The sequence below is a fragment of the Bubalus bubalis genome, chromosome 22 (assembly GCF_019923935.1).
Source record: "Bubalus bubalis isolate 160015118507 breed Murrah chromosome 22, NDDB_SH_1, whole genome shotgun sequence".
Classification (NCBI taxonomy): Eukaryota; Metazoa; Chordata; class Mammalia; order Artiodactyla; family Bovidae; genus Bubalus; species Bubalus bubalis.
The window spans coordinates 11,828,049-11,855,623 of record NC_059178.1 but is presented as its reverse complement, the minus strand read 5'-3'; the positions used below and the strand labels follow the sequence as shown (position 1 = coordinate 11,855,623).

General features: G+C 47.8%; 1 protein-coding gene across 4 annotated transcripts; it reads right to left on the bottom strand.

The window, feature by feature from the left end:
* Positions 1-2,705: 2,705 nt before the first annotated feature.
* Positions 2,706-27,575, bottom strand: MRO (maestro). Of its 4 annotated transcripts, XM_006063778.4 has the most exons (8): positions 27,421-27,575; positions 22,260-22,378; positions 13,362-13,464; positions 11,974-12,120; positions 10,713-10,895; positions 5,839-5,994; positions 3,913-4,020; positions 2,706-3,335 (listed from the first exon to the last, which is right to left on the bottom strand). In XM_006063778.4, exons 3-8 carry the CDS (start codon positions 13,458-13,460, stop codon positions 3,282-3,284), a joined length of 747 nt encoding a protein of 248 aa, XP_006063840.2. In that variant the 5' UTR covers positions 13,461-13,464; positions 22,260-22,378; positions 27,421-27,575; the 3' UTR covers positions 2,706-3,281. The 4 variants fall into 4 exon arrangements, with proteins under 4 accessions (XP_006063840.2, XP_044790432.2, XP_025129045.2 ...); XM_044934497.2 differs by lacking the exon at positions 5,839-5,994; XM_025273260.3 differs by lacking the exon at positions 2,706-3,335 and having other exon boundaries at positions 3,715-4,020.

The following is a 27,575-nucleotide window of genomic DNA, read 5'->3' as shown; positions in this document are numbered from 1 at the left end:
CGTGGGATTCTCCAGGCAAGAAGGCTGGTGTGGGTTGCCATGCCCTCCTCCAGGAGATCTTCCTGACCCAGGGATCAAACTCATCTCACTTACATCTCCTGCACTGGTAGATGGGTTTTTTACCACTAGCGACACCCGGGAAACCCCGCTCCCTTGATTCCTTACTCATAATTCTGCAGTTTGGGATGGTCTTGATGGAGACAGCTTATCTCTTTTCCATGTGGTACTAGCTGGGGTAGCTTGATCAACACGGTCTGGCTAGAACGGCCAACTTGTGTCATACGTCTGGGTCTCAGGACTCACCATGGGCTGGTGTGGCCTGCACCCTGAAGGCCTGTGAGCTTTGCAGTTGCCCAGCCTTGAGGCCAGAGACAGCAAAGAGCCGAGAGATGGCAATGGGACATTGATGGTTTCTTAGACAGGGGATCTGACACAAAGGCTCCTGGAGCAACAACTCACCATGTGCAGCAGAGGGCAGGTGGGACATACCAACAGTCTCCTCTACTCCGGGAAGGAGGAGGCTACCATTTACAGGGGGGAATTGATGTCAGGTGGCCTCATCAGTTAGCGGGGAATAATTACGCCTTATAATAAAGAGGATTGTATAGTCATGTGAGTGAATCGGGGACTGGCCAAGCAAGACATACCCAGAGAGCAAGAGAACAATCTTCTTGAGAGGGGGAACCCCATAATAGGGGTCCTCAGTTCTCCTCCACGTGGCATCTCCGTGTAGTTACCTTGGTCTTCCTTCCAAAACGACTTCAGCCGTTCTTCTTCTTTCCTGGTAGTCTGGCTGTTGATGCGGCAGCTGGCTCCACCCAGACTGCAAACCAGGAAGCTGCTGGGGTTCTTAAAGCATAGCTAGAACTGGCACGTGGCCCTGCCAGCGCATGCCAGTGGTTAGAGCAGGTCCCAAAGCCAGCCTCGATTTGAGGGCAGAGAGTCACCCAAGGACAGGAGGCCCGATTCACTGGAGGACACCAAAGTAACGATATACCACAAATCTTAAAGGCATTCCACAGCATCTTCCACAACTTTAATCAACCGAGGGGCCTCAAGTGCACAGATGTTTGTGCTTATGGGTGGGTGACCTGCCTGCCCCCCTCCACCCCCGCCTGTTCGAATGCAGTCATTTCTCACGCAGTCACTGACCACTGACTAGAACCGTAGTAGATTCTGAAGCAACCTTGCAGCTTAGTGTTGAATAGGCCACCATCTGAGAAGGAAGAGGGCTCAGCTCTGAATCATCTCACCAGCTCAGTCCCGAGTCTGGATGACTCCCTAGAGCTCCTGCTGTCAAGTACCCCAGCGTCAAGACAGGAAGAAAGCAAGCCCACTCGTGCCTGGCTCCAGCCGCCCCTTCTGCCCCCTCCCACAGCCTGTCTCTCCCAGGACACATCGCACCCCCTTGTCTGTGTTATGTGGTCCTGTCTTTGGAGAGCTAGGACAGAAAACTGAGCCCCTGGTGCTCAGACTGGCATTACGATCCATCTGCAGCATCTGTGGCCTTCTTGTGTTTTCCAGTTTCAAGGCTGGATGTAGTTGGTCCAGGTATGACCCAAACGCCAAGATCAGCAGTAAATACCAGGATTTCCAGGAGAAGACTGAGAAGCCATCTGGCTGGAGGGAAGGTGGGTGGGACTGTGAGATTTTCCTTCTTATAAGATTTATAAGACTTTTTGCTTTTTATAAATTTATAAGATTTTTATAAAAGGGACTGTGAAATTTAACTCATTATAAGATCAATGTGCAGAGAAGGCAGTGGCACCCCACTCCAGTACTCTTGCCTGGAAAACCTCATGGACAGAGGAGCCTGGTAGGCTGCAATCCATGGGGTCACTAAGAGTCTGATACGACTGAGCAACTTCACTTTCACTTTTCACTTTCATGCATTGGAGAAGGAAATGGCAACCCACTCCAGTGTTCTTGCCTGGAGAATCCCAGGGATGAGGCAGCCTGGTGGGCTGCCGTCTATGGGGTCGCACAGAGTCAGACACGACTGAAGTGACTTAGCAGCAGCAAGATCAATGTGACCCCACTTATAACTAGGATTGATCACCAAAAAACTGACATAGTAGCCAAGAGATGATTAATAAAAATGTATACTCAGTACACATAAAAACAAAAGTTAACTGAGTCAAACAGAAGAGCAACAGTGGCAGTTTTTTTTAATTAGTTTTATTTTTTTACATTTCTAACCATCCATCAGTTATTCCATAACAAGGCAGTGTGCTGACTGAATGTAGGCTCCCATAGTCAGGGTTTGAATTCCACTTCGATTAATTACTGGGTAATCTTGGGCAAGTTAATTTCCCTGGGCCTTAGTTTTCTTGGGCTTCCCTAGTGGCTCAGATGGTAAAGAATCTGCCTGCAATATGGGTAGACCTGGGTTCGGTCCCCAGGTTGGGAAGATCTCCTACAGAAGGGAACGGCTACCCACTCCAGTATTCTGGCCTGAAGAACTCCATGGACAGAGGAGCCTGGTGGGCTATGGTCCATGGGGTCACAAAGAGAGGGACTTTCACTTTAGTTTTCTTACCTATAAAATGAGGGTTCTAATAGCACCTTTCTCACAGCTTGTTGTGAATATTAAATAATATTTGCAAAGTGCTTAGTACCCAGTGAACTATAAACATGCTCAATACACATTATTCGTTATTAGTATTCCACACATTACCATTACCTTGAGGTTTTTCAACACATGCTTCATCAATTTTTTTTCTCTTTATTAACTCTTGTTTGGAATGATCTTGGAGACACTGGCTGTTGACAATGATGAGCAGCTAGAAACTGCCCTCCACACTAACTTCTTGGTACCTTGGCCAACTCTAAATAGGTCTCACCAGAAAAAGGTATTAATAGCAAATGGCAAAGGCTCAATAGCAGATTTAAAAAAACAAAACAAAACAAAAAAAACTTCAGGTAATATTCTCCTAAACCTTAAAAATTAAAAAGCAAGGTTGGGGACAGAGATAGCCTGAAGAAGAAAAATGCTGAGAAAAAAGCATATAACTGAATCCACATATACTTTAAATGTTTTAAAGAAAGGACGCACCTTATCATCAAACTTGTGTGGAAGAAAATGAGACATACGCTATTTAGAATTTACTTTCGATGCAACTATACAATTCCACGGTCTTAAGTTTGCCATCAGTTGCTCTCCCAACATCCCATTTTCTATCGCAATCACCAGAGGCAACAGAGCATCCGAAGGGTTAAAAGAGGGGGACTATCAGCCCCCAGCCATTCACTCCGGGACCCACCTCCCTGCCGCTCTGTGTTTACAGGATTTTATTTGCATAGAAGAACTGCAGGAGCTCGGGATGGTAGTGGCTCTGAAAGAAATTGGCAAAGGGACACGTGAGGGAAGGATCCAGTAAAGCTCCTCGACTCTAGAACGAGTAGACGGTCATCAAAGGCTGAGCTTGAGGATAAACAACTTTCAGGTTCTCAGAGGAGGAGGCATCATCACTGGCATTCACCCAGAGATCTAAGACAGGTGGTGCCAGCGGTAAAGAACCCTCCTGCTACTGCAGGAGACGTAACGCAGGTTCCATCCCTGGGCCAGGAAGATCCCCTGGAGGAGGGCATGGCAACCCACTCCAGTATTCTTGCCTGGAGGATCCCCTTGGAGCCTGGTGGGCTACAGTCCATGGGGTCACAAGGGGTCGGACACAACTTAAGCGACCTAATACACACACACACGCAGAGATCTAAACAGGAACTGCCAATGCATTCTGTGCACAGTCCTCTGGGCGTTTTGCCATTTACATTGCGTTGTGGGTCAATTACAGTTGAAACATACAGTTGTTTTATGGGGGCAACTCCCTGGTGTGCCGACCACCTTCCGCCTTAACACCGGCATCGACTGCGCAGGGACTGGAAGAACGTCTCCTGCCCCCGCTCACTCACCAGCTGCCGGCAGAGCTTAGGGTTCCTTTTATCCTCCTCATTCTGGAAGCTGTGGTCCTTGCTTTGTCTCAGGTATGGAGAACAGGCTCGAAAAGTTGTTTTGCAGGCCTGAGAGAAATAATATTACCACCTAATGGTCACAAACGTGAGAGAGTTTTATAATCTCAGCAAGGAGGAGGAATGCGCAGATCTGTGGTCTGGGGACCACTGAGAGTGTGAACTTCACTTTCAGAAAGTTTGAAAATTTGAATCTTAAAGGATTTCTGCTTATGTTTTTTATTTTTTCAAACGTTAAGCTTTTTATTTTGCATTGGGGTATAACTGATGAACAATGATGTGATAATTTCAGGTGAACGGAGAAGGGACTCAGCCATGCATATACATGTATGCATTCTCCGCCAAATTCCTCCCATCCAGGATGGCAACATAACTTTGAGAGGATTTATGCTTATGCAATGACCATGTCTATAACTTGGGCCTGCAGGGGAGGGCAAAGCCTGGGTTTACCACAACACTTCCTGTCTCATCAAAAGTAGTGCTGGATTGCTATATTTAAATGGGTAACCTACAAGGACCTACTGTAGAGCAGAGGGAACTCTGCTCCATATTATGTGGCAGCCTGGATGGGAGGGGAGTTTGGAGGAGAAGGGATACATGTTATATGTATGGCTGAGTCCCTTTGCTGTTCTCCTGAAACTATCACAACATTGTTAATCGGCGATACCCTAACACAAAATAAAAAGTTAAAAAAAAAACTATTTAAAAAAGTTGTGCTAGATTCCTAAATTCAATCTCAATCTCTCTCTCTCCCTCTCCCTCCCTCATGCACCGCCTTAAAGAAGATCAGTGATTTAGTGGAACCCTTTGCTGGGCTTCCCTGATAGCTCAGTTGGTAAAGAATCCACCTGCAATGCAGGAGACCTGGGCTCGATCCCTGGGTTGGGAAGATCCCCTGGAGAAGGAATAGGCTACCCACTCCAGTATTCTGGCCTGGAGAATTCCATGGACTGTGTAGTCTATGGGGTCCGACAAACAGTCAGACACGACTGAGCGACTTTCACTTGCTCCTGATGGTTTTGAAACTCTCACCTGCTCTAAAGCAGCCCTGAGGTCCACCCAATCCCATTAGGACACATTTTCTCCAAGAATGAAACAAAAGTTTCGTGGCTCAGACAGTAAAGAATCTGCCTGCAATGCAGGAGACACGGGTTCAATCCCTGGGTCGGGAAGATCCCCTAGAGAAGGGAAAGGCAACCCACTCCAATATTCTTGCCTGGAGAATCTCTTGGACAGAATAGCCTGGTGGGCTACAGTCCATGGGGTGACAAAGAGTCACACACAACTGAGCAATTAACACACTTCTCATTGGAGGAGGAAATGGCAACCCACTCCAGTGTTCTTGCCTGGAGAATCCCAGGGACGGGGAATCTGGTGGGCTGCCGTCTATGGGGTCACATAGAGTCGGACACGACTGAAGTGACTTAGCAGCAGCAGCAGCAGCACTTTTCATAGGAAGCTAAGAAGCCAAATCTGAACCAGGTGGGAAATCTGAACCAAGTGTGCTGACAAAAGCTAGCTGGGTGTGAACGAATCTCCTCCGAGAGGAGCTGCTGCCCCAGAGAGTCAGCCAGCACCTCCCTGCCCCCTCTCCACTAACCTGACTCTATCTGGCATTGACAGGGACCGGAACCAGGCAGGCAGGGCAGGAGCAGATGGAAAAGAACACCCCTGCTCAGAGAGGAATCAGGTAGCCATCAGAGAGGCACTTTCTCCAGGACTCACACGGATGCTCCTCTGAGCTTCCATGATGGAACTGGCCGCAGTGGAGGGCTTGGCATCCCGACTCAGCAGGGCTGCCTCCCCGCTCCCTCCGCAAACGGTGCTGCGGTTCCAGGCGGTTGGTTGCCAGGAGAGGCTCAGACTTACCTTGGCCACCTGGGGATTCCTGTCCTGTAAGTGGGTCAGGAGGGAGTCCTGAGTCTGCTTCACCTGACGGGTGAAGAAGCTCCTCCACTTCCGTCCAGCAAGGTCAGCCAGTTGCCCAAACAAGACAAAGGCCGAGTATCTCAGGCTGTCATTCTCCTGTGGGTCCCCCGTGAACAGAACAACAAACCCCAGTCAGTACCACAAAAAGCTGCATCACGGGACAGCACGGCCCTGTTCCCTGCACGTTCCAGGTGGGCCCTGACTCCCATCTCAGCACTCGGCCGGCTGGGCTGGGGGATGGAGAGGAGACCTCTGAGTCTGCACTGAGGCTCTCCTCCAGCAGACACGGGCATCACTGTGGCTACTCCCAGCTCCCCAGATCTTTTCTTCATTATTTAACGTTTTGGAGATTGACGATGTTTACAGGATTTGAAATTCAAAATAACCAAGTATTATGGGCTTCCCTGGTGGCTCAGATGGTAAAGAATCTGCCTGCAATGCAGGAGACCCAGGTTCGATCAATTCAAAATAAACCAAAAAGGTTTATTAAAAAAAAAAAAAGACTAAGTCTCCTTCCTACACTTCTCCACCTGCCACCAAAGTTCCCTCTCCACAAAGTCATATATTTTGTATGCAGCCCTTCAGAAAATTAAGAAGGAAAAAATAAAATATATATTATTATATAGCCCTTTCCCACGTTTTTACACAAATGGACATGGACCATTCCACTGTTAGGCACCTTGATTTTTCATCAGTCTCTCTGGGAGCCCTTTTCCATGTCAATCCAAACAGAGGTTTTTGGTGGGGCGGGGGGTTGGGGGGTGGTGCTGTGTCATAATTCATTTGACCCACTCCCTGTTAATATTCCCAGCATTTTTGCCAGGCCATCTCTCTTTACGTTGGTCTGAATTCTCCCACATGCAGCAGAAATCATTGTTTCTTTCCTGACATCCTGCCAGCTCTGGATCTGATTGCCTGGTGTGTCTCTGACTGCAGGTCAGCAGCTTCAGGCCTTTCTCCATCTCCCCAGGAAGCTGTCTAGTCAACATTTCCCTGCCCAGGTGGGGAGACAGCAGGGATTTGCCCAGAATCACAGGATGAGGGAACAGAGAACCAGAGTGGTAACCCAGTCTCCTGACTCATGGTGAAGGAATTTTTATATCAGTGTTTCCTGATCCTCACCAGCTCTAGGTGAACCAGAGGGAACCGGACTGGGACGGGCCTCCTCACCTAGAACTGGGGGGCCACAGACATTCAGCAAGACTGGACGCCACTGATCTCTTGTGAAACAATTTTTAGCACGTGTAACACATACAGAAATTGCTTTAGTGTTGCACTTTCTCCACTGTTCTACTAGTGTGTGTGTGTGTTTAATTCGATTCAGCTGGCGCTCACGGAGTCCTGACTCCATCTGAAGCACTACCCTAATGCTGTGAGATGTACAGAGGTGTGTAAGGGGCTGTCTGTCCCCCCCGGGGGTCTGACAGTCATCTGAAGGGGACATAGCACAGGCAGGCAGGGAAGAATGCTCTGACAGTTACAAACTGTCAGAAAGAGCTCCCCACAAGTATCCCCAGGTTTCACTTTGACAAGGGCTCTCTGATCAAAAATCAGTCTACCTAGCTTTAAAAAATGATTGCATGAGAAAATGGGTTACCTCTTTGCTCATTAAAGCCAGACCTGGGGCAAGTTCCTTGACCCTCACGGCCTCAGTTTCCTTAGTCACAAGATGGAGCTGATAAAAAGAGCTCATAGTCCATTAACCAAGAAACATGGGGCCAGAAACTTCTTGGAACTCCCTTTTTCACCTCTCAGATTTGGTGTCCTTAAGCGTTTGTTTTATGCATTACACAACACTCCCACGGAAGGGTCTGCAGAGTACCCCCTAAGCAAATGCGCTTGGAAAGGGGACTGAGGAGTTTCCCCCGAGGCCCTCCAAGTCCTCGTCCTCCCCGGCTCCTCCCCCTCAAAGTCCTCGTCCTCCTCCTTTAAGTCTACGTCCTCCCCGGCTCCTCCTTCTTGAAGTCCTCGTCCTCCCCAGCTACTCCCCCTCGAAGTTCTCGTTCTCCCCGGCTCCTCCTCCTCCTCGAAGACCTTGTCCTCCCCAGCTCCTCCTCCTCCTCAAAGTCCTCGTCCTCCCTGGCTACTCCCCCTCGAAGTCCTCGTCCTCCCCGGTTCCTCCTCCTCCTCGAAGTCCTCGTCCTCCCCAGCTACTCCCCCTCGAAGTCCTCATCCTCCCTGGTTCCTCCTCCTCCTCAAAGTCCTCGTCCTCGTCCTCCCCGGCCACCCCTCCTCGAAGTCCTAGTCCTCCCCGGCTACCCCTCCTCGAAGTCCTCATCCTCCCCAGCTACTCCTCCTCGAAGTCGAAGTCCTCGTCCTCCCCAGCTACTCCTCCTGTGCCCCCCGCACACACTACCTTAACGCCTAACTGCTCCTCACCTCTGGAGGAAATCCAGTTTGCCGGGACCCTGGTTGCTGATGTGCACAACGAATCCTCCCTCTTTCAAGGCCCATCTTTGACCACCATGTACACACACATAGGATTCCATCACCTGCCCGCCCCCGCCCCCGCCCCACCCAGGAGGATTCACTGTAATGGAGCCGTTAGTATATACACATTGATGACGTTGACGCCCACATGTGTTCAATGACATTCCAGAGACCTGATAGATTAGGATTGATGCCCTGATCCCCGGTCCTATTTAAAAAATCCCTCCCTTTTTCCCCAAGAGTCCTTTCAGGACTCTCATGCCTGGAATTCTAGAACAAAGGCTTATGCTGCGCCCCCACCCCCACCCCTCAAGATCGCATGGCAAACAAGCCCTGGCGATTAAGATGGCACCTCCAGAGAGACTTAGAGACACCTCCCTGGAGATACCTGCTTAATACTCCAGGGAGGTGGAGCGGAGACCTCCCTCCCCACCCCAGAGAGCCCTGGTTCACATCGAGCACAGGCCTCCCTGTGAAGGAGGGGAGGCAAATGTCCCAGCAGCTACTCATAAGCTTCAGGCTCCATACTTTGCGGGTTTCTCTTCCTCCCGTGGGGTGCAGGCACCTGGCTCTCACGGAGTTACTCCTGAGGAATCAGGTGTGAGGAACTCATGCAAGATGCTCTGTGAGTAAATGCAAGGTCTGCTCCCTGCTCTACAGGTCTTGCGTGTGTGTGTATATGTGTGTGTGTGTGTGAACTATGGTAAGCTAACTGATCAGCTGTGTGTGTGTGTGTGTGTGTAACTATGGTAAGCTAACTGATCAGCTGTGTGTGTGTGTGTGTAACTACGGTAAGCTAACTGATCAGCTGTGTGTGTGTGTGTGTGAACTACAGTAAGCTAACCAATCAGCTCTGTGTGTGTGTGTGTGTGTGTGTGTGTGTGTAACTACGGTAAGCTAACTGATCAGCTGTGTGTGTGTGTGTGTGTGTGTGCGCGTGTAACTACGGTAAGCTAACTGATCAGCTGTGTGTGTGTGTGCGTGCGTGCGTGTGTGTGCGTGCGTGCATGTGTGTGTGTGTGCGTGCATGTGTGCGTGTAACTACGGTAAGCTAATTGATCAGCTGTGTGTGTGTGCGTGCGTGTGATGCGTGTGTGCGTGTGATGCGTCCGTGCGTGTGCGCGTGCGTGCGTGTGTGTGTGCGTGCGTGCGTGTGTGCGTGCGTGTGTGTTTGCGTGTGTGCGTGTGTGTGTAACTACGGTAAGCTAACTGATCAGCTGTGCGTGTGTGTGCGTGTGTGCGTGTGTGTGTGTGTGTGCGCGTGTGTGTAACTACGGTAAGCTAACCGATCAGCTGTGTGTGTGTGCGTGTGTGTGTGTGTGCGTGTGTGTGTGCGTGTGTGCGTGTGTGTGTAACTACGGTAAGCTAACTGATGAGCTCCCGAGCCCTCACACTCTGTGTCCATGCACTTTCTGTTCAGCCTGCCTTGTCACCCAGCAGTTAAGAGGGCAGGCCCTGATTGTAAAGCAAGTATCCTCCAATTAAAAATCAATTTTAAAAATTAAAATAATAAAATAGATAAGCAACAAGGATATACTGTACCAAGAATTACAACCATTATCTTGTAACAACTTTTAATGGAGTATGAACTGTAAAAATACTGAATCACTGTGTACCTGAAACTAGTATTGTAAATCAATTATACCTCAATAAAAACAGAATTCAATTAAAAAAAATTTTTTTTAAACAGGAAAAAAAAAAGTGCAGGCCCTGGGCAGAGGGCCTAGTTTCATACCCACTGACTCACTCCACGATCCCTGGGCAAGCTACCTAACCTTTCGAGGCCTTGGTTTCCTCCTCTATAAAGTGAAGGTAACAGCGCCTGCCTCACCGGGTTATCCTGACGGTGAGACGATCCATGCAAACTGCCTGGAGACAGGCCTGCACACAGTAAGAGCTCACTAAACATGGACTACGCTGATCATCACATTTGTAAGAAACCACTGAACACACGTGGACGTCATCATCGTTAAGTGTGTTAACAGTTCTATTACGATGAACACTCCTTGAGGGGTGGTGATGGACTCCTACATACCTTTATATGTCTTCCATAACCTCCAGCACAGTACCAGTCTCTCAACAAGAAAGTTGAAAGTGAAAGCCACTCAGTCATGTCCGACTCTTTGCAATCCCACAGACTATACAGTCCATGGAATTCTCCAGGCCAGAATACTGGACTGAGTAGCCTTTCCCTTCTCCACGGGATCTTCCCAACCCAGGGATCGAACCCAGGTCTCCCGCATGGTGGGTGGATTCTTTACCAGCTGAGTCACAATTTCTTAATAACTAGAGAATAACAGAGGCCTTGTTTCCTGAGCAACGCATCACCCAGGGCTCACATTTGACTTTAAGAACCTGGAATTTTCCCGCGTCGTCTCACTTACGTCATCGAGCAGAGTCCGGGTCTGGAGGGTGATGTCTATGAAGAAGGAGCCCAGGGCTTTCCCCTGCATCTTGCCCAGGATGATGGTCAGGGTTTTCATGCTTTCATGGATGACTTCAGAACTCACCGGGTCATACAGACCGTGCACCAGCAGGTCTAGAATAATCTTCTTATACTTTCTCACCTGTTAGCAAGGTTTGGAAAGCATTAGCAGCACAGCAATCGCTCCGCATGTGTTGGAAAGCAACTCCACTTCTAATCATCCAATAATCTGGGGCTTGGACTAAGAGGTCGTGGCTTTCTTCAGCACGGGATGCAATAACTCTCGGCAAAACAACAAACACTTTCACTAATCTGACCCAAGAATCCAGCTCGGTCTTGGAAGCACGGAAAGAGCAGTCTGGAGCCTGGCCTGTGGGTGGGTGATGCTGGGGAGGGCATGTTAAGGAGGGTGGTGGGCTGGGTGACCTAGGGACCTGTGGCCTATTGGGGACTTTGACAGGGGATGAGACAAAATGGTCACTGAAGTGGACAGATGCTGAAGGAAGAAGTGGGGAAAACATCTTTTCCTAAACAAACATACATTCTTGGAAAAATTAAATTCTTCTACTAAACATAAATTCTTAGAAAAATTAAATTCACCAGAGGGTGATGTCCAGCCGTGTGCTAACCTTGCCTGCGGTTCTGTATCCCAAGGCTGATGATACTGAGCAATGATGACCCTGAGCTGACCCCAACGGAGTCACATGAGCCTCTGTGCAGTCTCCTGCCCTCGAGGGTGGAAGGAGCCAGTGACTTTGAGAGCTTCTGACCTCTCAAAGGTCACGGTGGTGATGGATGACGTTCCCATGGTTCCCTTAGATCCCGTGGCAGACAGGAGCAGGAGACACGCTCCTGCTGACCACGAAGAACTAAAGCTGCCGTGCTGTGTGAGGGCGGCCTCTGGGAGCCGGGGACGGCCAGTCGGCAAGGAAAGAGGGATGTTAGTTCTACAACTAGAAAGAACTGAATTCTTCCAACAGCTCCCAAAGCTTGGAAGATGACCCTGAGCTTCAGAAAGGAATGCAGTCTGGCCCACACCTTGATGGCAGCCTTGTGGGCCCCTGGGCAGAGGACCCAGCTGAACTGTACCTGGACTCCTGGCCCAAGGAAATGGCGAGATACAAACGCCAGGCCATGGAGATCCTTTACACAGCAGTGGACCCCCAGCCCTGGGGACTCCAGGCCACGAGGGCTGGCCGAGCACCCCCTGCCCTTCCTACCTTGTCCGGGGTCTCACAGGCCATGGTTCCCAGGCCTCTCATCACCATATGACGCTTTTTAACACTGGGGTCCCGGGCTGTCTCTGCCAAGATGAAAAACACATTCTTCAGAGGTTCCTGCTTCTGGAGCCTCAGATTCCAAGAGACCTAGGTGGTGGGTCAAAAATACATTGATTTGGGAGTGTTCAGAGTGACACCCTACCCATCACCAACCCTAATCTCTCCTTGTAAGAAAAACCTGTTTTGCTGCTCAATTTTACTCCTTCTTTCTCCTCCTAAAGACACCTGGCTTTTGCTGGGAATATATTGTTTAATCTACATATTTGAGAAAAGAATGGAGGAAGAGAAAAAGGAGTGGATAAAAGTGATGCAGAGCTTATGTTGAAGTAGGTTTGGGGGGATTACAGAGGGGTGCCTGGGCAGCTGTGGATGTGACAGAGCTGAGACAATGGGGCTTTAGGAGCGTTCATGCGATCTGAGAAGCCCAATCTCTTTAACAGGACAGGGGAAGCTGTGTTCCCCAAGTCCCAAAGAAGGGTTTCCTTGACCTTCTTCCTCCCACAGCTCTTCCTTGTTTTTCTGCTCCACCTTGTAGCTAAACCTTGAAAAACGTGTCTATACTCACTTTCTCCAGCTGCTCCATTCTCTCTTGAACCTCCTCCCATCAGGCTGATGGCACCCATACCCCCTCCCCCACTCTCTGTCCCCAGTATGACTAAATCCCAGGGTCAATTCTCAGTGTTCATTTCACTCAACCTCTCAAGAGCCTTTGACACAATTAGCAAAGCACATCGACAAGCATTTCGGGGCACCTGAAAGATGTCCTACCCCAGACTGTGAGCATCTGAGCAATGAAGACTAGGAAAAGAAATGCATAAATAATGCATATTGGAAAGCACTGTGTGGCTGATGCAGAAATCTGGACTTCAGGGTCTAAACTCTAACTGTAAGGCAAGAGATGGGATATTAGGGCTTTGAGCCCTGACACCAAGAAGGGCATGTTGTCCTGGGCATCACAGGACATGGCAATGTGTTGGAGTCAGAACCAAGAGAATGCAAGATTCAGGCAAGATCCAGACAAGATCCTAATTATCCTTAGTAGAGGGTGTGGGATGGGGCTGGAGATGAGACCCACAGCCCTATTTGGCGTTTGTGTGATTACCAAGGCTCATCAGTATTTCTGAATATTCATTGCAGTTCAGCAAGCTAAATTCTTCCCAACTCATCTTCTTGTTATCCTATAAACATTTCATTCGTGTTAAGAGCTGCCATCAAACTTTTTTTCAGAAGAGGCACCTCAGTAGAAGGAATGGAAGGAACCCACAAGCACACGTATCACAAAGTGGCTGCTGAGACAGGCCATTTGTTCATAATAATTTGTCTCAGACCTTGGAAAAGAAAGACATCACTGATGTGCTTCTCTTCTTGGGCTGGGTGGTGGGGCTGGAAAGGGGCTGGCCCAGCATTCTTCTCGGTGTTTGGTCCATGGAACTGAAAACAGAACAAATCATCATATGAGCCACAGACACTCAAAGCCCTGTGCCAGGGTAGAGCTATAAAGAAGCAGCATCCCTGAGGTTTGTCCTGGGGAACATGTCACCAAGGAGATGGACCAATCACATCAGAAGATAAAGAGCAACACCGGCATCACAAATCATCAGGGACATACAGATCAAAACCACGGTGAGATACCACCTCTGGGAGTGTACCCTCAGTCAAAGCCCGCAGTGGGTTAGGGCTTATTCCTTGAAGAACCAGATGGTAAGCCAACCTCTTTGTTTTTTGTTTATATACAGCTTGCAATTTTACCATGTGTGTATATTATTTAAAATATATCGGGCTGGCCAAAACCCCGAATGTTTTGGCCAACCCAATACATTATAAATAAATACAGCTTGTAAAGTGATTCTGATCTGCAGCCTGGTTTGAGACCCACTGCAGTAAACCAGTGCTTCTCAGACGTGAGTTATCAGAGGAACCTGTTAAAATGCGGATTCGGACTCAGTGGGTCTGGGGTGGGGTTTCCTGCCTTTCTTATAAGCTCCCAGGTAACATCAAGGCTGCCAATCCTGAGTACCACGCTTTGAGAGCAAGGATGCAAAGTGGGAAGCTACAGGAGATAAGACTATGCACTGGAAGTGCTGGCAGAGACGCCCCACTGTGCGCGAGGGAGCTTCAAAGGAGAGGCTGAAGCACACTGCACACATCGAGGTTCCAGTGGGGTTCCATGCAGTAAGTTACACGGGAGAGGTAATAATAACAAATAAAACAGGGAAGTGGTAGAAGATACGGCAACAGGAAGTAGTTAAAGGCCAGCTGTGAAGGACTGACTAGAGAGTTTAGCTTTAATTGTAATATTAAATTAAATTTGATTAGTTTAATTATGTAATTAGATTTAATTTAGTTTTAATTTGTATATGAGTGTATATCAATGAACCATTGATTTTTTTTAGATGAAATCCATGTAACATACAATTAACTATTTTAATAACATTGTGCAACCACCACCTTTATCTGGTCCTAACCTAAAAAGCTTTCATCAAAGAAAATCCCCTACCCATTAAGAAATTACCATTCTGCCCTCCCCCACCAGTCCCTGGCAACCATTAATTGCATTACTGTCTCTACGAATTTACCTATTCTGGATATTTAATATAAATGGAATCAAACAATATTAGGGCCTTTGGGGTCTGGCTTCTTTCTCTCGGCATGATGTTTCTGAGGTTTATCCATGTTGTTGCACATACTCGTACTTTATTCCTGTTCATATCTAGGTAATATTTCATGGTATGGATAGGCCACACTTGCTTAGCCATTCATCTTTTGATGGACAGTGGGTTGTCTTCATCCTCCAGGTGCTTCGAATAGCGCTTCTGTGAACAATGGTGAACAAGTGTTTGAATGTTTGCTTTAATTCTTTGGGTGTATACCTAGGAGTGGGATTGCTGAGTCATATAGTGATTCTATATGGGCTTCCCTCATAGCTCAGTCGGTAAAGAATCTACCAGCAATGTGGGAGACCCAGGTTTGAGTCCTGGGTCAGGGAGATCCCCTGGAGGAGGAAATGGGAACCCACTCCAGTATTCTTGCCTGGAGAATCCCATGGACAGCGGAGTCTGGTGGGCTACAGTCCACAGGGGTCACAAGAGTTGGACACGACTTAGCAACTAAACCATCACCATAGTGATTCTATGTTTAACTTTTTGAGGAACTGCCAAACTGTTTTCTGCAGTGGCTGTAATATGCAAGAGTTCCAATCTTCCCACATCACCAAAAGCTTAGTTTCCAGTTTTTTTAAATTATTATTACATTCATCCTAGTGGGTGTGAAGTGGTTTGCCCTTCTGGGTTTGATTAGCACTTTTTAAATGACTACTGGTATCTTTTAGTGTGTTTATTTGTGGTTTGTACACCTTTTTCAGAGCCATGTCTATTAAAATCCTTTGCCTGTTTTTTAATTGAGTTGGTCTATCTTTTTGTTTATTAGTTGTAGAGTTCTTTACATATTCTGGATGTGTGTGTGTATGCTTAGTGGCTCAGTTGTGTCTGACTCTTTGTGACCCCATGGACTGTAGCCCACCAGGCGCCTCTGTCCGTGGGGATTCCCCAGGCAAGCATATTGGAATGGGTTGCCATGTCCTCCTCCAGGGGATCTTCGCAACCCAGGGATCGAATCCAGGTCTCCCATATTGCAGGCAGATTCTTTACCAGCTGAGCCACCAGAGGAGCCCCATACTCTGTATACTAGACCCTTATCAAGGGCTTCCCAGATGGCGCTGGTGGTAAAGAACCTGCCTGCCAAAGTAGGAGACCTAAGAAATGTGGGTTCGATCCCTGGGATGGGAAGATCCTCTAGTGGAGGGCATGGCAACCCCCTCCAGGATTCTTGCCTGGAGAATCCCATGGACAGAGAAGCCTGGTGGGGCTACAGTCCATGGGGTCATAGAGTCACACATGACTGAAGCGACTTAGCCCAGCACAGACCCTTATTGGACATTTGATTCACAAATACTTTTTCCCACTTGGTACATTGTCTTTTTATTTTCTTGACAATGTTTTTTATGCACAATAGTTTTTAGTTTTAACAAAGTCTGTCCATTTTTGTTGTTGTCATTGTTATTCAGGCTTTCAGTGTTATCTCTAAGAATTCCCTATCAAATCCGGTCACAAATATTTACCCCTATGTTTTCTAAGATTTTTATGGTTTTAACTCTTAAGCTGTTCATCCATTTGAGTCAATTTTTATGTATAGTGTGCAGTAGGGGTTCAGCTTCACCAAAACCATTAACCTTTGTTTTGGTTTTTAAAAACATTTTTAGTAGAAGAAATGACAGGTATGTAGCTACAGTGATTCTCAAGCCTACTCATGTTGGAATCACCTAAGGAACTTGGAAACATTTAACACCCTGTCTACACCCCAGACCAAGTCTACCATCATCTCTGGAGGTGGACCTGGGAATCAGTATTTTTAAAAAACTTACCAAGTAATTCCAATATGCAGTTACTGAATAGACTAGTGACCAATCATCTTGTTTTGCCCTGGTGATATTGTGATTAATAAGAAGAAACATATATTTGGTCTTGGCCCCATTCCTGGCACAGAGGTCCTAAAACCCTTGGAATTTCCAAAGTGATTAGAACCATAAAAGCATCTTTTCTTATGCTAATGAGGTGGCCCTAAGTCATCTGAAGGTGGGGGCTGGTTGTCAGGGGAACCAATCCAGTGATCAGAGGGCTGGAACTTTCTATTTCACCTCTTCTTCTCCTGGGAGGAGAGAAGGGCTCCAGATTGAGTTCAGTAACCAGGGGTGAATGATTTGATCAACCATGCCTAGGTAAAGAGGCCTCCACAGAACCCCAAAAGGATGGAGAGCTTCCAGATCAGTGACCACAAGGAGCTTTAGGGCGGGTTGTGTACTTGGAGAGGCAAGGAAGCTCCTTGCCCTTTCTCCACGTCTTCCTGTGCATCTCTTCCATCTGGCTGTTTCTTAGTTATACCCTTTTATAATAAACCCGTGATTCAGGAAGTAAAATGTTCCTCTGAATTTTATGAGCTGCTCTAGCAAATTAATCGAACCCAAGGAGTGGGCTGTGGGAACCTTCAGTCTACAGCTGGCTGGTCATATGTACTGGTGATTACCTGGACTTGGGATTGGCCTCTAAAGTATGGGGACTGAGTCTTTAACTTGTGGGATCTGATGCCATCTCCAAGTAGATAATGTCTGAGTTGAACTGAACGGAACTAAATGGAAGTGAATTGTGGGGCACCCAGTCAGTGCCCGCCGAGGAACTGGAGAATAGATTGAGTGAGTGAAGTCACTCAGTCATGTCCGACTATTTGCGACCCCATGGACTGTAGCCCACCAGGCTCCTCTATCCATGGAATTTTCTAGGCAAGAGTACTGGAGTGGGTTGCCATTTCCTTCTCCAGGGGATCTTCCCGACACGGGGATTGAACCCGGGTCTCCCACATTGCAGGCAGATGCTTTACCATCTGAGATTGGTGGTGTGCAAAAAAAAACACACTGGGGCATGGCCCTGATGGGTTTCCTGGGACATGGGACTTTCACAGCTAAGAGCCGAAAAGTCCTGGGCAAGTCAGAACAAGTTGGCCCTGCTGGTTTTGCTGGAGTTTTGAATTTATTTAATGCAGGTGACTGCTAGAACCCAGTTCTGTTAAACAGCCGTGCTTCGGAACATTTGACTCTATGACCTGGAGGTACACAGGGATTTGGCTTCTCCATCATCTTTGCCCCCCTACCCCAACCCAAGCTGGTTTCAGTAATGCTTAGTCAGAAGACACTCAGGAGACCCGTGAAAACACCTTTTCACCCCGTAACCCCTGTCTCTATTGCTTCTTCATCCCTGGACAGCACACCTCTCCTCACCACTGCAATGAGGGACCCCCAAACCCCCTAGAACACTCCCACTAACTAGCAAGATTTTTTTTTTTTTTTACTGCAACATGGCATGTGGGATCTTAGTTCCCTGACCAGGGGTCAAACCCACACCCCTTGCATTGGAAGAGTGGAGTCTTAACCACTGGACCAGCAGGGAAGTCCCCCAGCAAGATGGTTTTTGTTACTTGAATAAAGGCATTCCCATACGCTTCGCACTGAACCAGTGGTTCTTATACCCAGGTGCACACCCAAATCACCTGGAGGATCTGTTAAAACACAGATTCCCAGAGCCCGTCCCCAGGGTTTCCGATGCTGTACACCTGAAGCAGGACCCAACAGTCTGCATTTGTAACAAGCTCTCAAGTGATGCTGGGATGTTCCCAGTCCAGGCATCACCACACTTTGAGATCCAGGGCCTTTTAAAAAAAGAAACCACAGTATTACTATGTCATCCCCTTCCAGAATGAAAGGATTTAAAAATTTACACTGAGGCAAAAAAAAAAACATGCTTGGTTGTTCCTTTCTGGGGAATTTCTGGACACAACCCTTTGTATCAAAGGAACCTGCCACTCCTCAGGCTGAATGCTCTGGATCAGAGCTGACGGGTGCTGAGCCGTGGGTATGCAGAGCTTAGAAGAAAGTTCTCTCGATGGTCACTCCCCAAGGAGGGCACAGGCTTCAGTAATAAACAGCTGGTGTCCCTGTTCTGCGGCATAAGAAAATCATGCCTGAAGCTTCTCCCCATCATGCCTGAAGGAAGGAAAGCCAACCCGCTTCCCTGGTCTTCACTCTGGCCTCTCTTGCAGGATTAGCACAGCACAGCTGAGGGCTTTAACCACCCAGGCCGCTTCCCCAGGCTTCAGAAGGGAAAGGCCTCACCTCTTTTTAAAGTTTTTATTTATTTATTTATTTCTGGCTACACTGGGTCTTTGTTGTTGCAGGCAGGTTTTCTCCAGTTGCAGCGAGCAGAGCCTACCCTCCAGTTGCGGCTCGAGTGCCCTAGGGTGCATGGGCTTCAGTAGTTTTGATTCCCGGGCTTTAGAGCACAGTGCACAAGCTCAATAGTTGTGGCATACAGGCTTAATTGCCCCGTGGTAAGTGGGATCCTCCCGACCAGGGATCGAACCCTTTTCCCCTGCACTGGCAGGCAGACTCTTAGCCACTGGACCACCAGGGAAGTCCCAGCCTTGTCATTTCTTAAGAGCCACATCTAATGGAATTTAAGGCCATGGAAGGCTCTCAAGCAGAGCAAAGTACGTGAGGTTGAGCACCCTGCTTGGGGGATTCAGCTGTGTTTAGAAAAACACAGGGCCCCACTAAGTAGCTCACCAACGCCCACCTCCCCAGCACAAGAGAAAAACTGTGATCTCGTTTAGTCTCGAGGTATCAGGGCTCATCTCCATCTTTGGGGCAGGGAAAGCAAAGCATTTCTCACTGTGTTGGCTGGGCCTCCTATGTCGGAATGCCCCAGAGTGCTTGTTAGAAGTGCCGGGCCCACTCCATAATTACGGGATCCGAGTCCCAGGGAGCGGAGGACCTGATGGCGTTTACAAGATGCCTGGTGACGGTCCACACAGCTGGCATAGAACAACCTCCAGAATATTCAGGAGGAAACGTACTAACTCCAGAAGTGGCAAACTCCACTCACCTAAGGCTGCACATTGAATTTCTCTTTCAAAATAAAATTAAAATCAGGCCAAGCTGTACAGGCCATGACTTGGACATACCTCTTCGATACTCTTCTTAAATTAAAGGTTTGCTTTAAGAAATACAACAAATCTAAAAGTTACTTTGAGGCTGCTGGGCCCTTCACCTGAGTTTTGTCTCCCGAGCTTGTGGCCTCTCAAAGGCTTGCCTCCACCCACCTGCCTTGCGGCCTGCCTCCCTCCTCCTCTCCGAAAATTAAGTCCTTTCAACCCAAACCAATCAAACAAAAGGATCATCTCCACCTGCTGCAAGACAGGATCTCCAAGAGGAATGTTATAAACAAACTGTGAAGAAACAGACTGTGTGGATTTGAAGGCTTAGGTGTTCATAACTCCACCCATAAGCCCACTGGCCCCCAAACAGCCGTTCTTTGCCACGAGAATTGGGCTCTTCTGCTGGGTGACCTGGACGCCTGGTCTAGCATGACTGAGTCCGCTCAGTCCGGAGGACACCTGGATGCCTTGAGCCTAAGGCCAGGCTCTGCTTGGAGTTTTGTTCATCCCTGTGCACGTTTTTCAACGAATTCTTCCCCCTCTGGAAAGTCCTTCCCTCTGTGCTGATGACTTGCCCCCGATGGGGACAGTTTCACCATCACAGCGGCCCTGAAGCTTGTCTTCATGGCCCCATTGTGTTCTTACCTGGTTTTCCTGAACAGACATGGATTTGGGGTGACTTAGATGAGTTTTGCCCTTTAGGCTGACTCCCAAATGCCTTTGCAAATTTAATTCCTTCTGACTGAAAATGTTAGGTTTATAATCAATAATCTTTTAACTCACTAAAACTAAAAGCTATATTATGGAGACCAAAATTCTTATCTGTTAAATGAGGGAAAGAAACTGTTAGGTTTGCAACAATCCTTCCAACACTGAAGTTATTAATGATAACAATAATATTAGTAGCTACCACTCCTGGACACTCGCGTATGCTAGGCACTATATTTAGCACTTTGTATACACTGCAGGAGGAGAAGGCAATGGCACCCCACTCCAGTACTCTTGCCTGGAAAATACCATGGACGGAGGAGCCTGGTAGGCTCCAGTCCATGGGGTCGCTAGGAGTCGGACATGACTGAGCGACTTCACTTTCTCTTTTCACTTTCATGCATTGGAGAAGGAAATGGCAACCCACTCCAGTGTTCTTGCCTGGAGAATCCCAGGGACGGGGGAGCCTGGTGGGCTGCCGTCTATGGGGGTCACACAGAGTCGGACACAACTGAAGTGACTTAGCATAGCATAGCATACACTGCAGGTGAGGCTATTTAGCTGACCTCTATGAACCAACCTGCCAGGTTAACCATATTCTGCAGGCCCTCTGTGAATGGTACCTACCAGTGCTTGCGGCCCATCGTACTCCCTTGCTAACTTCTGCTGCATTAGTCCTCGTATGCTTACCAAGAATCAGTTTATAACAGCTGTACTTGTTACTGTAACCATGAATTTTAACTATTATAGAAACTGATGAAATATGAGAAAGGGATTTGTTTCTGTGAAAGCAAAATTGAATATTTTGGGAGGTGTCAACAATGGGGAAGCGGCTAAAAAAAAATGCTGTCCAATTAAGATTTGTGTGGGTGGACAGAAGTTTGAAAACAGTGTTAATAATCTGGAATGATTTACTGGAATTGGGATGTTCGTACAGAAAGTGATTTTACCTGAGTCTTCCCAGATGTCTTTAAGTTCTCACTACATTGAAAGAAACCCAACCTAGAGCTCACAGATGCAGTGTTATGCATGTGGCTTATGCAAAAAAGCTCAAAAAACACCCTCTGGAGGATTCTATGTTCAAAGAAAAGGCCATGGCCCCACACTAAAAACTGGGAAATTCTACCTTTTAAGGTAAAATATTTGATGTCATGTTTTATATCAATAATTCACTCCTTTAATCATAAGCTCTCTAAAATCCATTCCCAATCTCTCAAATAAGAAGTCTTTGTTTTATTTCATTTAACCTTTACAATAATATTGACAGATAGGTTTACTTATGCCTACTTTAGAGGAGAAACTGAAGTTTAGAGTGATATAAACAACCTATGTCGATGTGTGCAGGCTTAGTCACTTCAGTCATGTCGGACTCTGCGACGCTATGGACTATAGCCCGCCAGGCTCCTCTGTTAATGGGATTCTCCAGGAAAAGATACTGGAGTGGGCTGCTATTTCCTCCTCCAGAGGATCTTCCCCACCCAAGGATCGAACCTGCGTCTCCTGCACCTCCTGCATGGCAGGTGGATTCTTGACCACTGAACCACCGGGGAAGACCGTAAACAACTCAAAATAGCTACTAGCAGAGAGGAGTTTAAGATGCCAAAACTACACTTCCCGTTAACTGTGTTCTAAGCCTGTATCCAGCTCCTAGACGATGTCCTGAGTGCAGGCCAGGTGAGGACACACCACAGGGACACTTGAGTTTGAAGCATCAGTATCTTTTCAGCCCCACTCCCATCTAAAGCTCTTAATACAATGATCTTAATATAATAATCTATAATCTATTGGCCATAGATTGGCATAGTTTGTGAAAAGAAAAGAAAAAAGTCATCAAATCACCTACTACAGTTTTACAAAGGGAATATCAACTCTCTGATACGGTGACCCAAGTGACATTCCAGAAAGGTCTGGGGATGCAAGCGGACCGTAGCCTCTTCCAGCCGCAGCCCAGGTGGTCCCAGCCCGCAGCCGGCCCTTACCTGCGGTCACGTGGCGATGCGGCAGGTGCAGCCGGAGCCCGGGTCACGGCGCAGAGCTGCTGTTCCCGGGGTAGCCGCCAGATGGGATGACTCGGCTCAATTGTCCCAGCCCTGAATTCCTAACATAGGAGAAAGGAAACGAGAAGCAGGGTCTGTTCAGGATAACGGGTCAGCGCAGAGTGCTGGAAAGTGAGACTCACATGAGGAAAAACAAAATAAATCAAAGTTTAGATGGGATTGAAGTGGGGGAGGGGACCGACCTCTGATAACCACAACGTTGTCCTAGGTGGACACAAGCCCCCTTGAACCCTTTCCTTCCCCAGACCGGGATGAGGTGTTTTCCCACCTCTCTGTGCTGTGTTCGCCCCTTATTCGCCCCTCACTCCGAGTCCCACCCACAGTTTCTAAAGAAAGGACTGCAATTCTGAGGCTCCTTCGCCTGCGCGGAGAGGGCCCTGCCCAGCCGCGATCCCGAGGGCGGTCACTAGATGGCGGCATCACTCAGTGGACCGGTTCCAGGGAGCCCCCGCTCACGGCCGCCGCTGCGGCGCTTCCCTCCCTAATCCAGTTGGAGCAGTTTGAATCTCAGGACGGGACACTGTGTTCCCGGCCAAGCGGCTTCATCGTGACTGCTGCACCACCAGCCAGAGCGTTGACCGTTGATGCCCCTTCCTGCCCAGCAAACAGGTCCTGAAAGGACTGATTTGAACTTTCAATAATGTAAATGATTTATTGGGAAAACCAAGCCAAACAAAAAAGCCTGTGTATAAAAAATACTCGCGCAATTAAAGAGCCTCCCTTCCATCATTTTTTCTTCCCTGGACTCTCCACCCAAGTGCATCAATCTATTTGTTGATAATTATTTACTGTCTGGGTGTGTGTTGGGTAACTCGGGCAATGTGTGAGAAAAAGGAAAAAGTTCTATTTTTTTTTTAAGTTCTAGGAGCTTATGGTTATGCTAATAGGTAATGTTTATTGAATATTTCTGAGTGCCAAACATTGGGGTAGATAGTGTGTAGACTATCTTGTTTGATTCTTAGGTTAGTACTCTTAATTATGATCCTCATTTTCATGGGGACATTGAGGCACAGAGATGACCTTGCTCAAGGTCACATGGTTAATTAGTGGCAGAGTTATAATTCAACCACAGGTGGGCTCATGTCAGAGCTTAGCCCGTTAACCACGATAGCTGGGCAGTGGGCAAGTTTGGGAGATCTAACTGGGAGACAGATGGACAAATATAAACTGAAGTATATCAGAGTGGAAGTTTGGAAGACAAAGCAGAGGGAGAGAAAACAGATGCCTTGAAAAAATAAGAATGAGGCTAAAACAAAACCCTCTCTGGGCATGCACGGGCACCCAGGTGACCTCTGAAAATGCAGTTTCAATGGGGAAAAGAAGCTAGACTACAGACCTGGGGAACTATGTGGAGAGAGAGAATGAAGGCATCTTACTGCAAAAGGAAGGCAATAAAGAGACTAGAGGAGACAGCAAGGTCAAGAAAGGCACTCCGGTCTTGCTGTGTGATTTTAAAATAGAATACAGCTTGGAAGTGTTTCAAAACAGTTGCAAAGGAGACCTAAGAGGTGGGTAGTGCAAGCAGTGAATAGTGAGATAGGAGCAGCTGAAGGGAGGGAGCAAGGGGCCAGAGGAGAGAGTTAGCTGTGCGCGGGAGGGAGCGAGGACCCCCCAGATCCCCGCTCCTCATTTTTTTATCTGAAACTGGGAGACAACCACAGAGATGGAGATACATCAATGTGAAAATGAGAAGAATGAGCAAGTTCAATTCATCCAAATCGGCCTCTCTCTTCTTGGGAACACCAGAGTTGGATTATCTGCCTAGAGTGGGAATAAGATTGGGGAGGTCATAGCCTTGTACGGAACTAATCTATGCAGTGTTTAGGATGACCAAAAAGCAGATAAAATTAAACCAGGCCACAGAAGCAGCTGAAGAAATAAAACCTATGCTGCAAGTGTCAGGATTCTCTGCCAAGCCTCACGGGTGATTCAGGACTGAAATATACCTGCCCCCCCAACCCCCATGGACGGAAATACAACAGATAGACTATTAATAACCTCTCAGGTCTAAAGTTTCTTTGTATTCAGGTGTTGAGACATTTGGCAGAGAACTAATGTGCTCCTCATTTGCCAAACGGGAAAACAAAAGGGCAGACAAGTTTCCCTGTTTGGCTTCAAGTCACAGAGAAAATCTGGGCACAACCAGAATTGGTACTCAGGAGGCTTGCTGATCCAAATTCTGCTCTGTTCAACACTTCCCACAAAGAGCATGGACACAGCTAACGACCCCAGAGAGTCCCAGACACAGCACAAACCTGGGAAGCGTCCAGACCAGGACACAATGCCCAGGGAACAAAGGTTCACCTAACATGGCCTTGGGATACCGCACAGCTCTTCTGGGAATGAGAAGCCTCTTTGATAATTCGATTGCAACAGATTGATGTACTTATGACACAATATCCTTCACATACTGTAATTATTTCATTTTATTGTTTAACAACTCTATGTTCACTCGCTCAATTAATATTTCCTTATTGTTGGAAGTTCAGGGGCTGATGCCTCTGGAAAAATCAAAGAGGGTAATTACTGAGTCCGCTGTTACTGATGAAAACGACAACAGGCAGAACTAAATTGGTCAGCAATTCACTGTCAACTTAGACTTGGCACATGAGGACAAATGCCTGGCAGCGATCAACACGGTTTCCTCTTTAGGGTCAGGATGCTCAGAAGACCCTCCTTCTGTACTTGTGTATGGTCTCAGCAGGAAACTTGCCTAAAAGGGATGGCAAGTTTTGAGTTTCTTCTCTCTCGTCTTCTTTCCAGAAATACGTCCAGGTCAAGCCAAACTCTCCCTTCATTTTCACTTCTAAAAAGAAATCTAATCAGCTGCCTGCTGCTGCTGCTGCTGCTGCTGCTAAGTCACTTCAGTCGTGTCTGACTCTGTGCGACCCCATAGACAGCAGCCCACCAGGCTCCTCTGTCCCTGGGATTCTCCAGGCAAGAACACTGGAGTGGGTTGCCATTTCCCTCTCCAATGCATGAAAGTGAAAAGTGAAAGTGAAGTCGCTCAGTCATGCCCGACTCTTAGCGACCCCATGGACTGGAGCCTACCAGGCTCCTCCGTCCATGGGATTCTCCAGGCAAGAGTACTGGAGTGGGGTGCCATTGCCCTCTCCGAATCAGCTGCCTGCTCAGCCACTAATTAGGAATGCCAGTTCCTCATTCATTCTTTCCTTGTTCTTCAGTTGCTTATGGAGCTCATAGTTTCAACAAGGCAGAGCGCTCCCAGGTGGCACTGTGCCCTCTGGAGACCGCAGAGGGCAGAGGGAAGACATGGTCTTCTGTGTCTGTAGACATTGGTGAGGGCCCAGGACAGGAGGTGACAAAGAGCAGTTCCCTCAGGCTAGCCTTCATAAAAGAATGCACCTCAGCACCTGGGCTTACCAGAAGCAGTTTAGCTGGGAGAGGCAGAGAAGAAAGGCTAAGGTGCTCCAGGGTGCAGGGTCCCAGCTGGAGGACCCTGGATGAGTCAGGGAACCTTGTGCTCCCCAGACTCTTCCACAAGACCCCCCCATCCCCACCCCGCACCAGTGGAAGCCCAGAGCTGCCACCACAAGCAGGAATCCCTTGGGAAACTCTTCTCCACCATCACCCTCCATCATTTGCCTCCCAATGGCTTCCCTTGGGGCTCAGCTGGTAAAGAATCCGCCCACAATGTGGGAGACCTGGGTTTGATCCCTGGGTTGGGAAGATCCCCTGGAGAAGGGAAAGGCTACTCACTCCAGTATACTGACCTGGAGAATTCCATGGGCTGTGGAGTCCATGGGGTCACAAAGTGTTGGACACAACTGAGCAATTTTCACTTTTCACTTTCTCCTACATATCTGGTTTATTTTAATATAAAAGCAACAGTCTTTTCATTTCAAATCTTTGAATACAATAAACAGCACAAGGAGAAGCACAGGGTTTATCCCTCTTCAAATACCCTCAGGCACAGGGAGGCAGGAGCCTACCTACGAAGTCTCTCCAGTTCTACCAACTATGCGCAAGAAGCTGCTCTCAGCCGTTTTCTTGTCCAGTCCACCATCTGGCTGCCCTGCGGTCTGTTTTCCTGACTATATCACTTGACAGTCATTGTCAGTACTGAAAGCAAGAATATGTTCCAACTTTTCTGTTAAGTAGCCTGAGATGATCTCAGAAAACAGTTTGCTACTCAACCTAGAAAACCCACAAAGTCATGCAAATTGAGAGGTTCAAATCTTCATGTTCACTGCCCGGACCATTGAAGTGTGCATATCTGAAAAGACGGCAAGTCTCTGAAAGATGTCACTTTGCAGAAGCAACGTGTGCCCCTCCGTCGTCCCAGTGGCTGAACACCCAGGCCGAGAGGGCTGGCACAGGGTTGGTGGACCCTAAAGAGTGCTGCGTGTTTGCCGCAAATGCTTTAACGTGCTGAGAGTGATCCTGAACTAATCTGATGTCACTTCTCACTAGGCATAGAGCTCATCCAGGTGAGCAAAGCCCCAGGGTGTGCCTCTGGGTTTACAGAACTCATGGTTGGATTAACCCCCACAAACTCCTGCCACTGTCCAGTGAGCCTTACTGAAAAAGGGCAGATGGCTGCACAGAGGAAAACGATGCCCCAGAAGAAACTGAAGAAGCAAAACCTTGTGGTGCAGGAATAAATTCAGCATAAAGTAAGTGCAAATAAAAGTAAAAAAAGAAGAAGTTCAAGCTTTTGTTTGTTTGTTTGTTTATGACCCCATGGACAGTCTCCTGTGTCTATGCATGGGATTTCCCAGGCAAGAATACTGGAGCGGGTTGCCATTTCCTTCTTTAGGGGATCTTCCAGACCCAGCAATTGAACCTGAGTCTTCTGCATTAGCAAGCTGATTCTTCTTCTTTTTTCTTTTTTAAGAAGTTCGAATTTAAACATCTTTCCTATCTGAGACGTTAATTACCCACACCATCACCAGTACCCCCACAGCATCACCAAAACCCCTTCTACTTGCAAAAATAATCGTAAAAATATGTAAACATTTTCCAGCCCAACTGGTTCAATCTATAGCAATCAATGAACTGTGTTGAGCAACGGTGTTGAATAGAATCAGTTGAATCCAGAAAATACTCCGTGCTGTCTTACCTGAGCTGGGTGATGAGGCCTCCTCCTCGGAACTCATCCTGATGAAAGACGAAGTGATTACTCCCAGGAACATTGTAGTCCTTTAAGCAAGCTCGGGGCTGGCCGTCAGTTGCGTTCTTGTCCTTGAAGATGAAACATAGGGCAGATTGGCATTT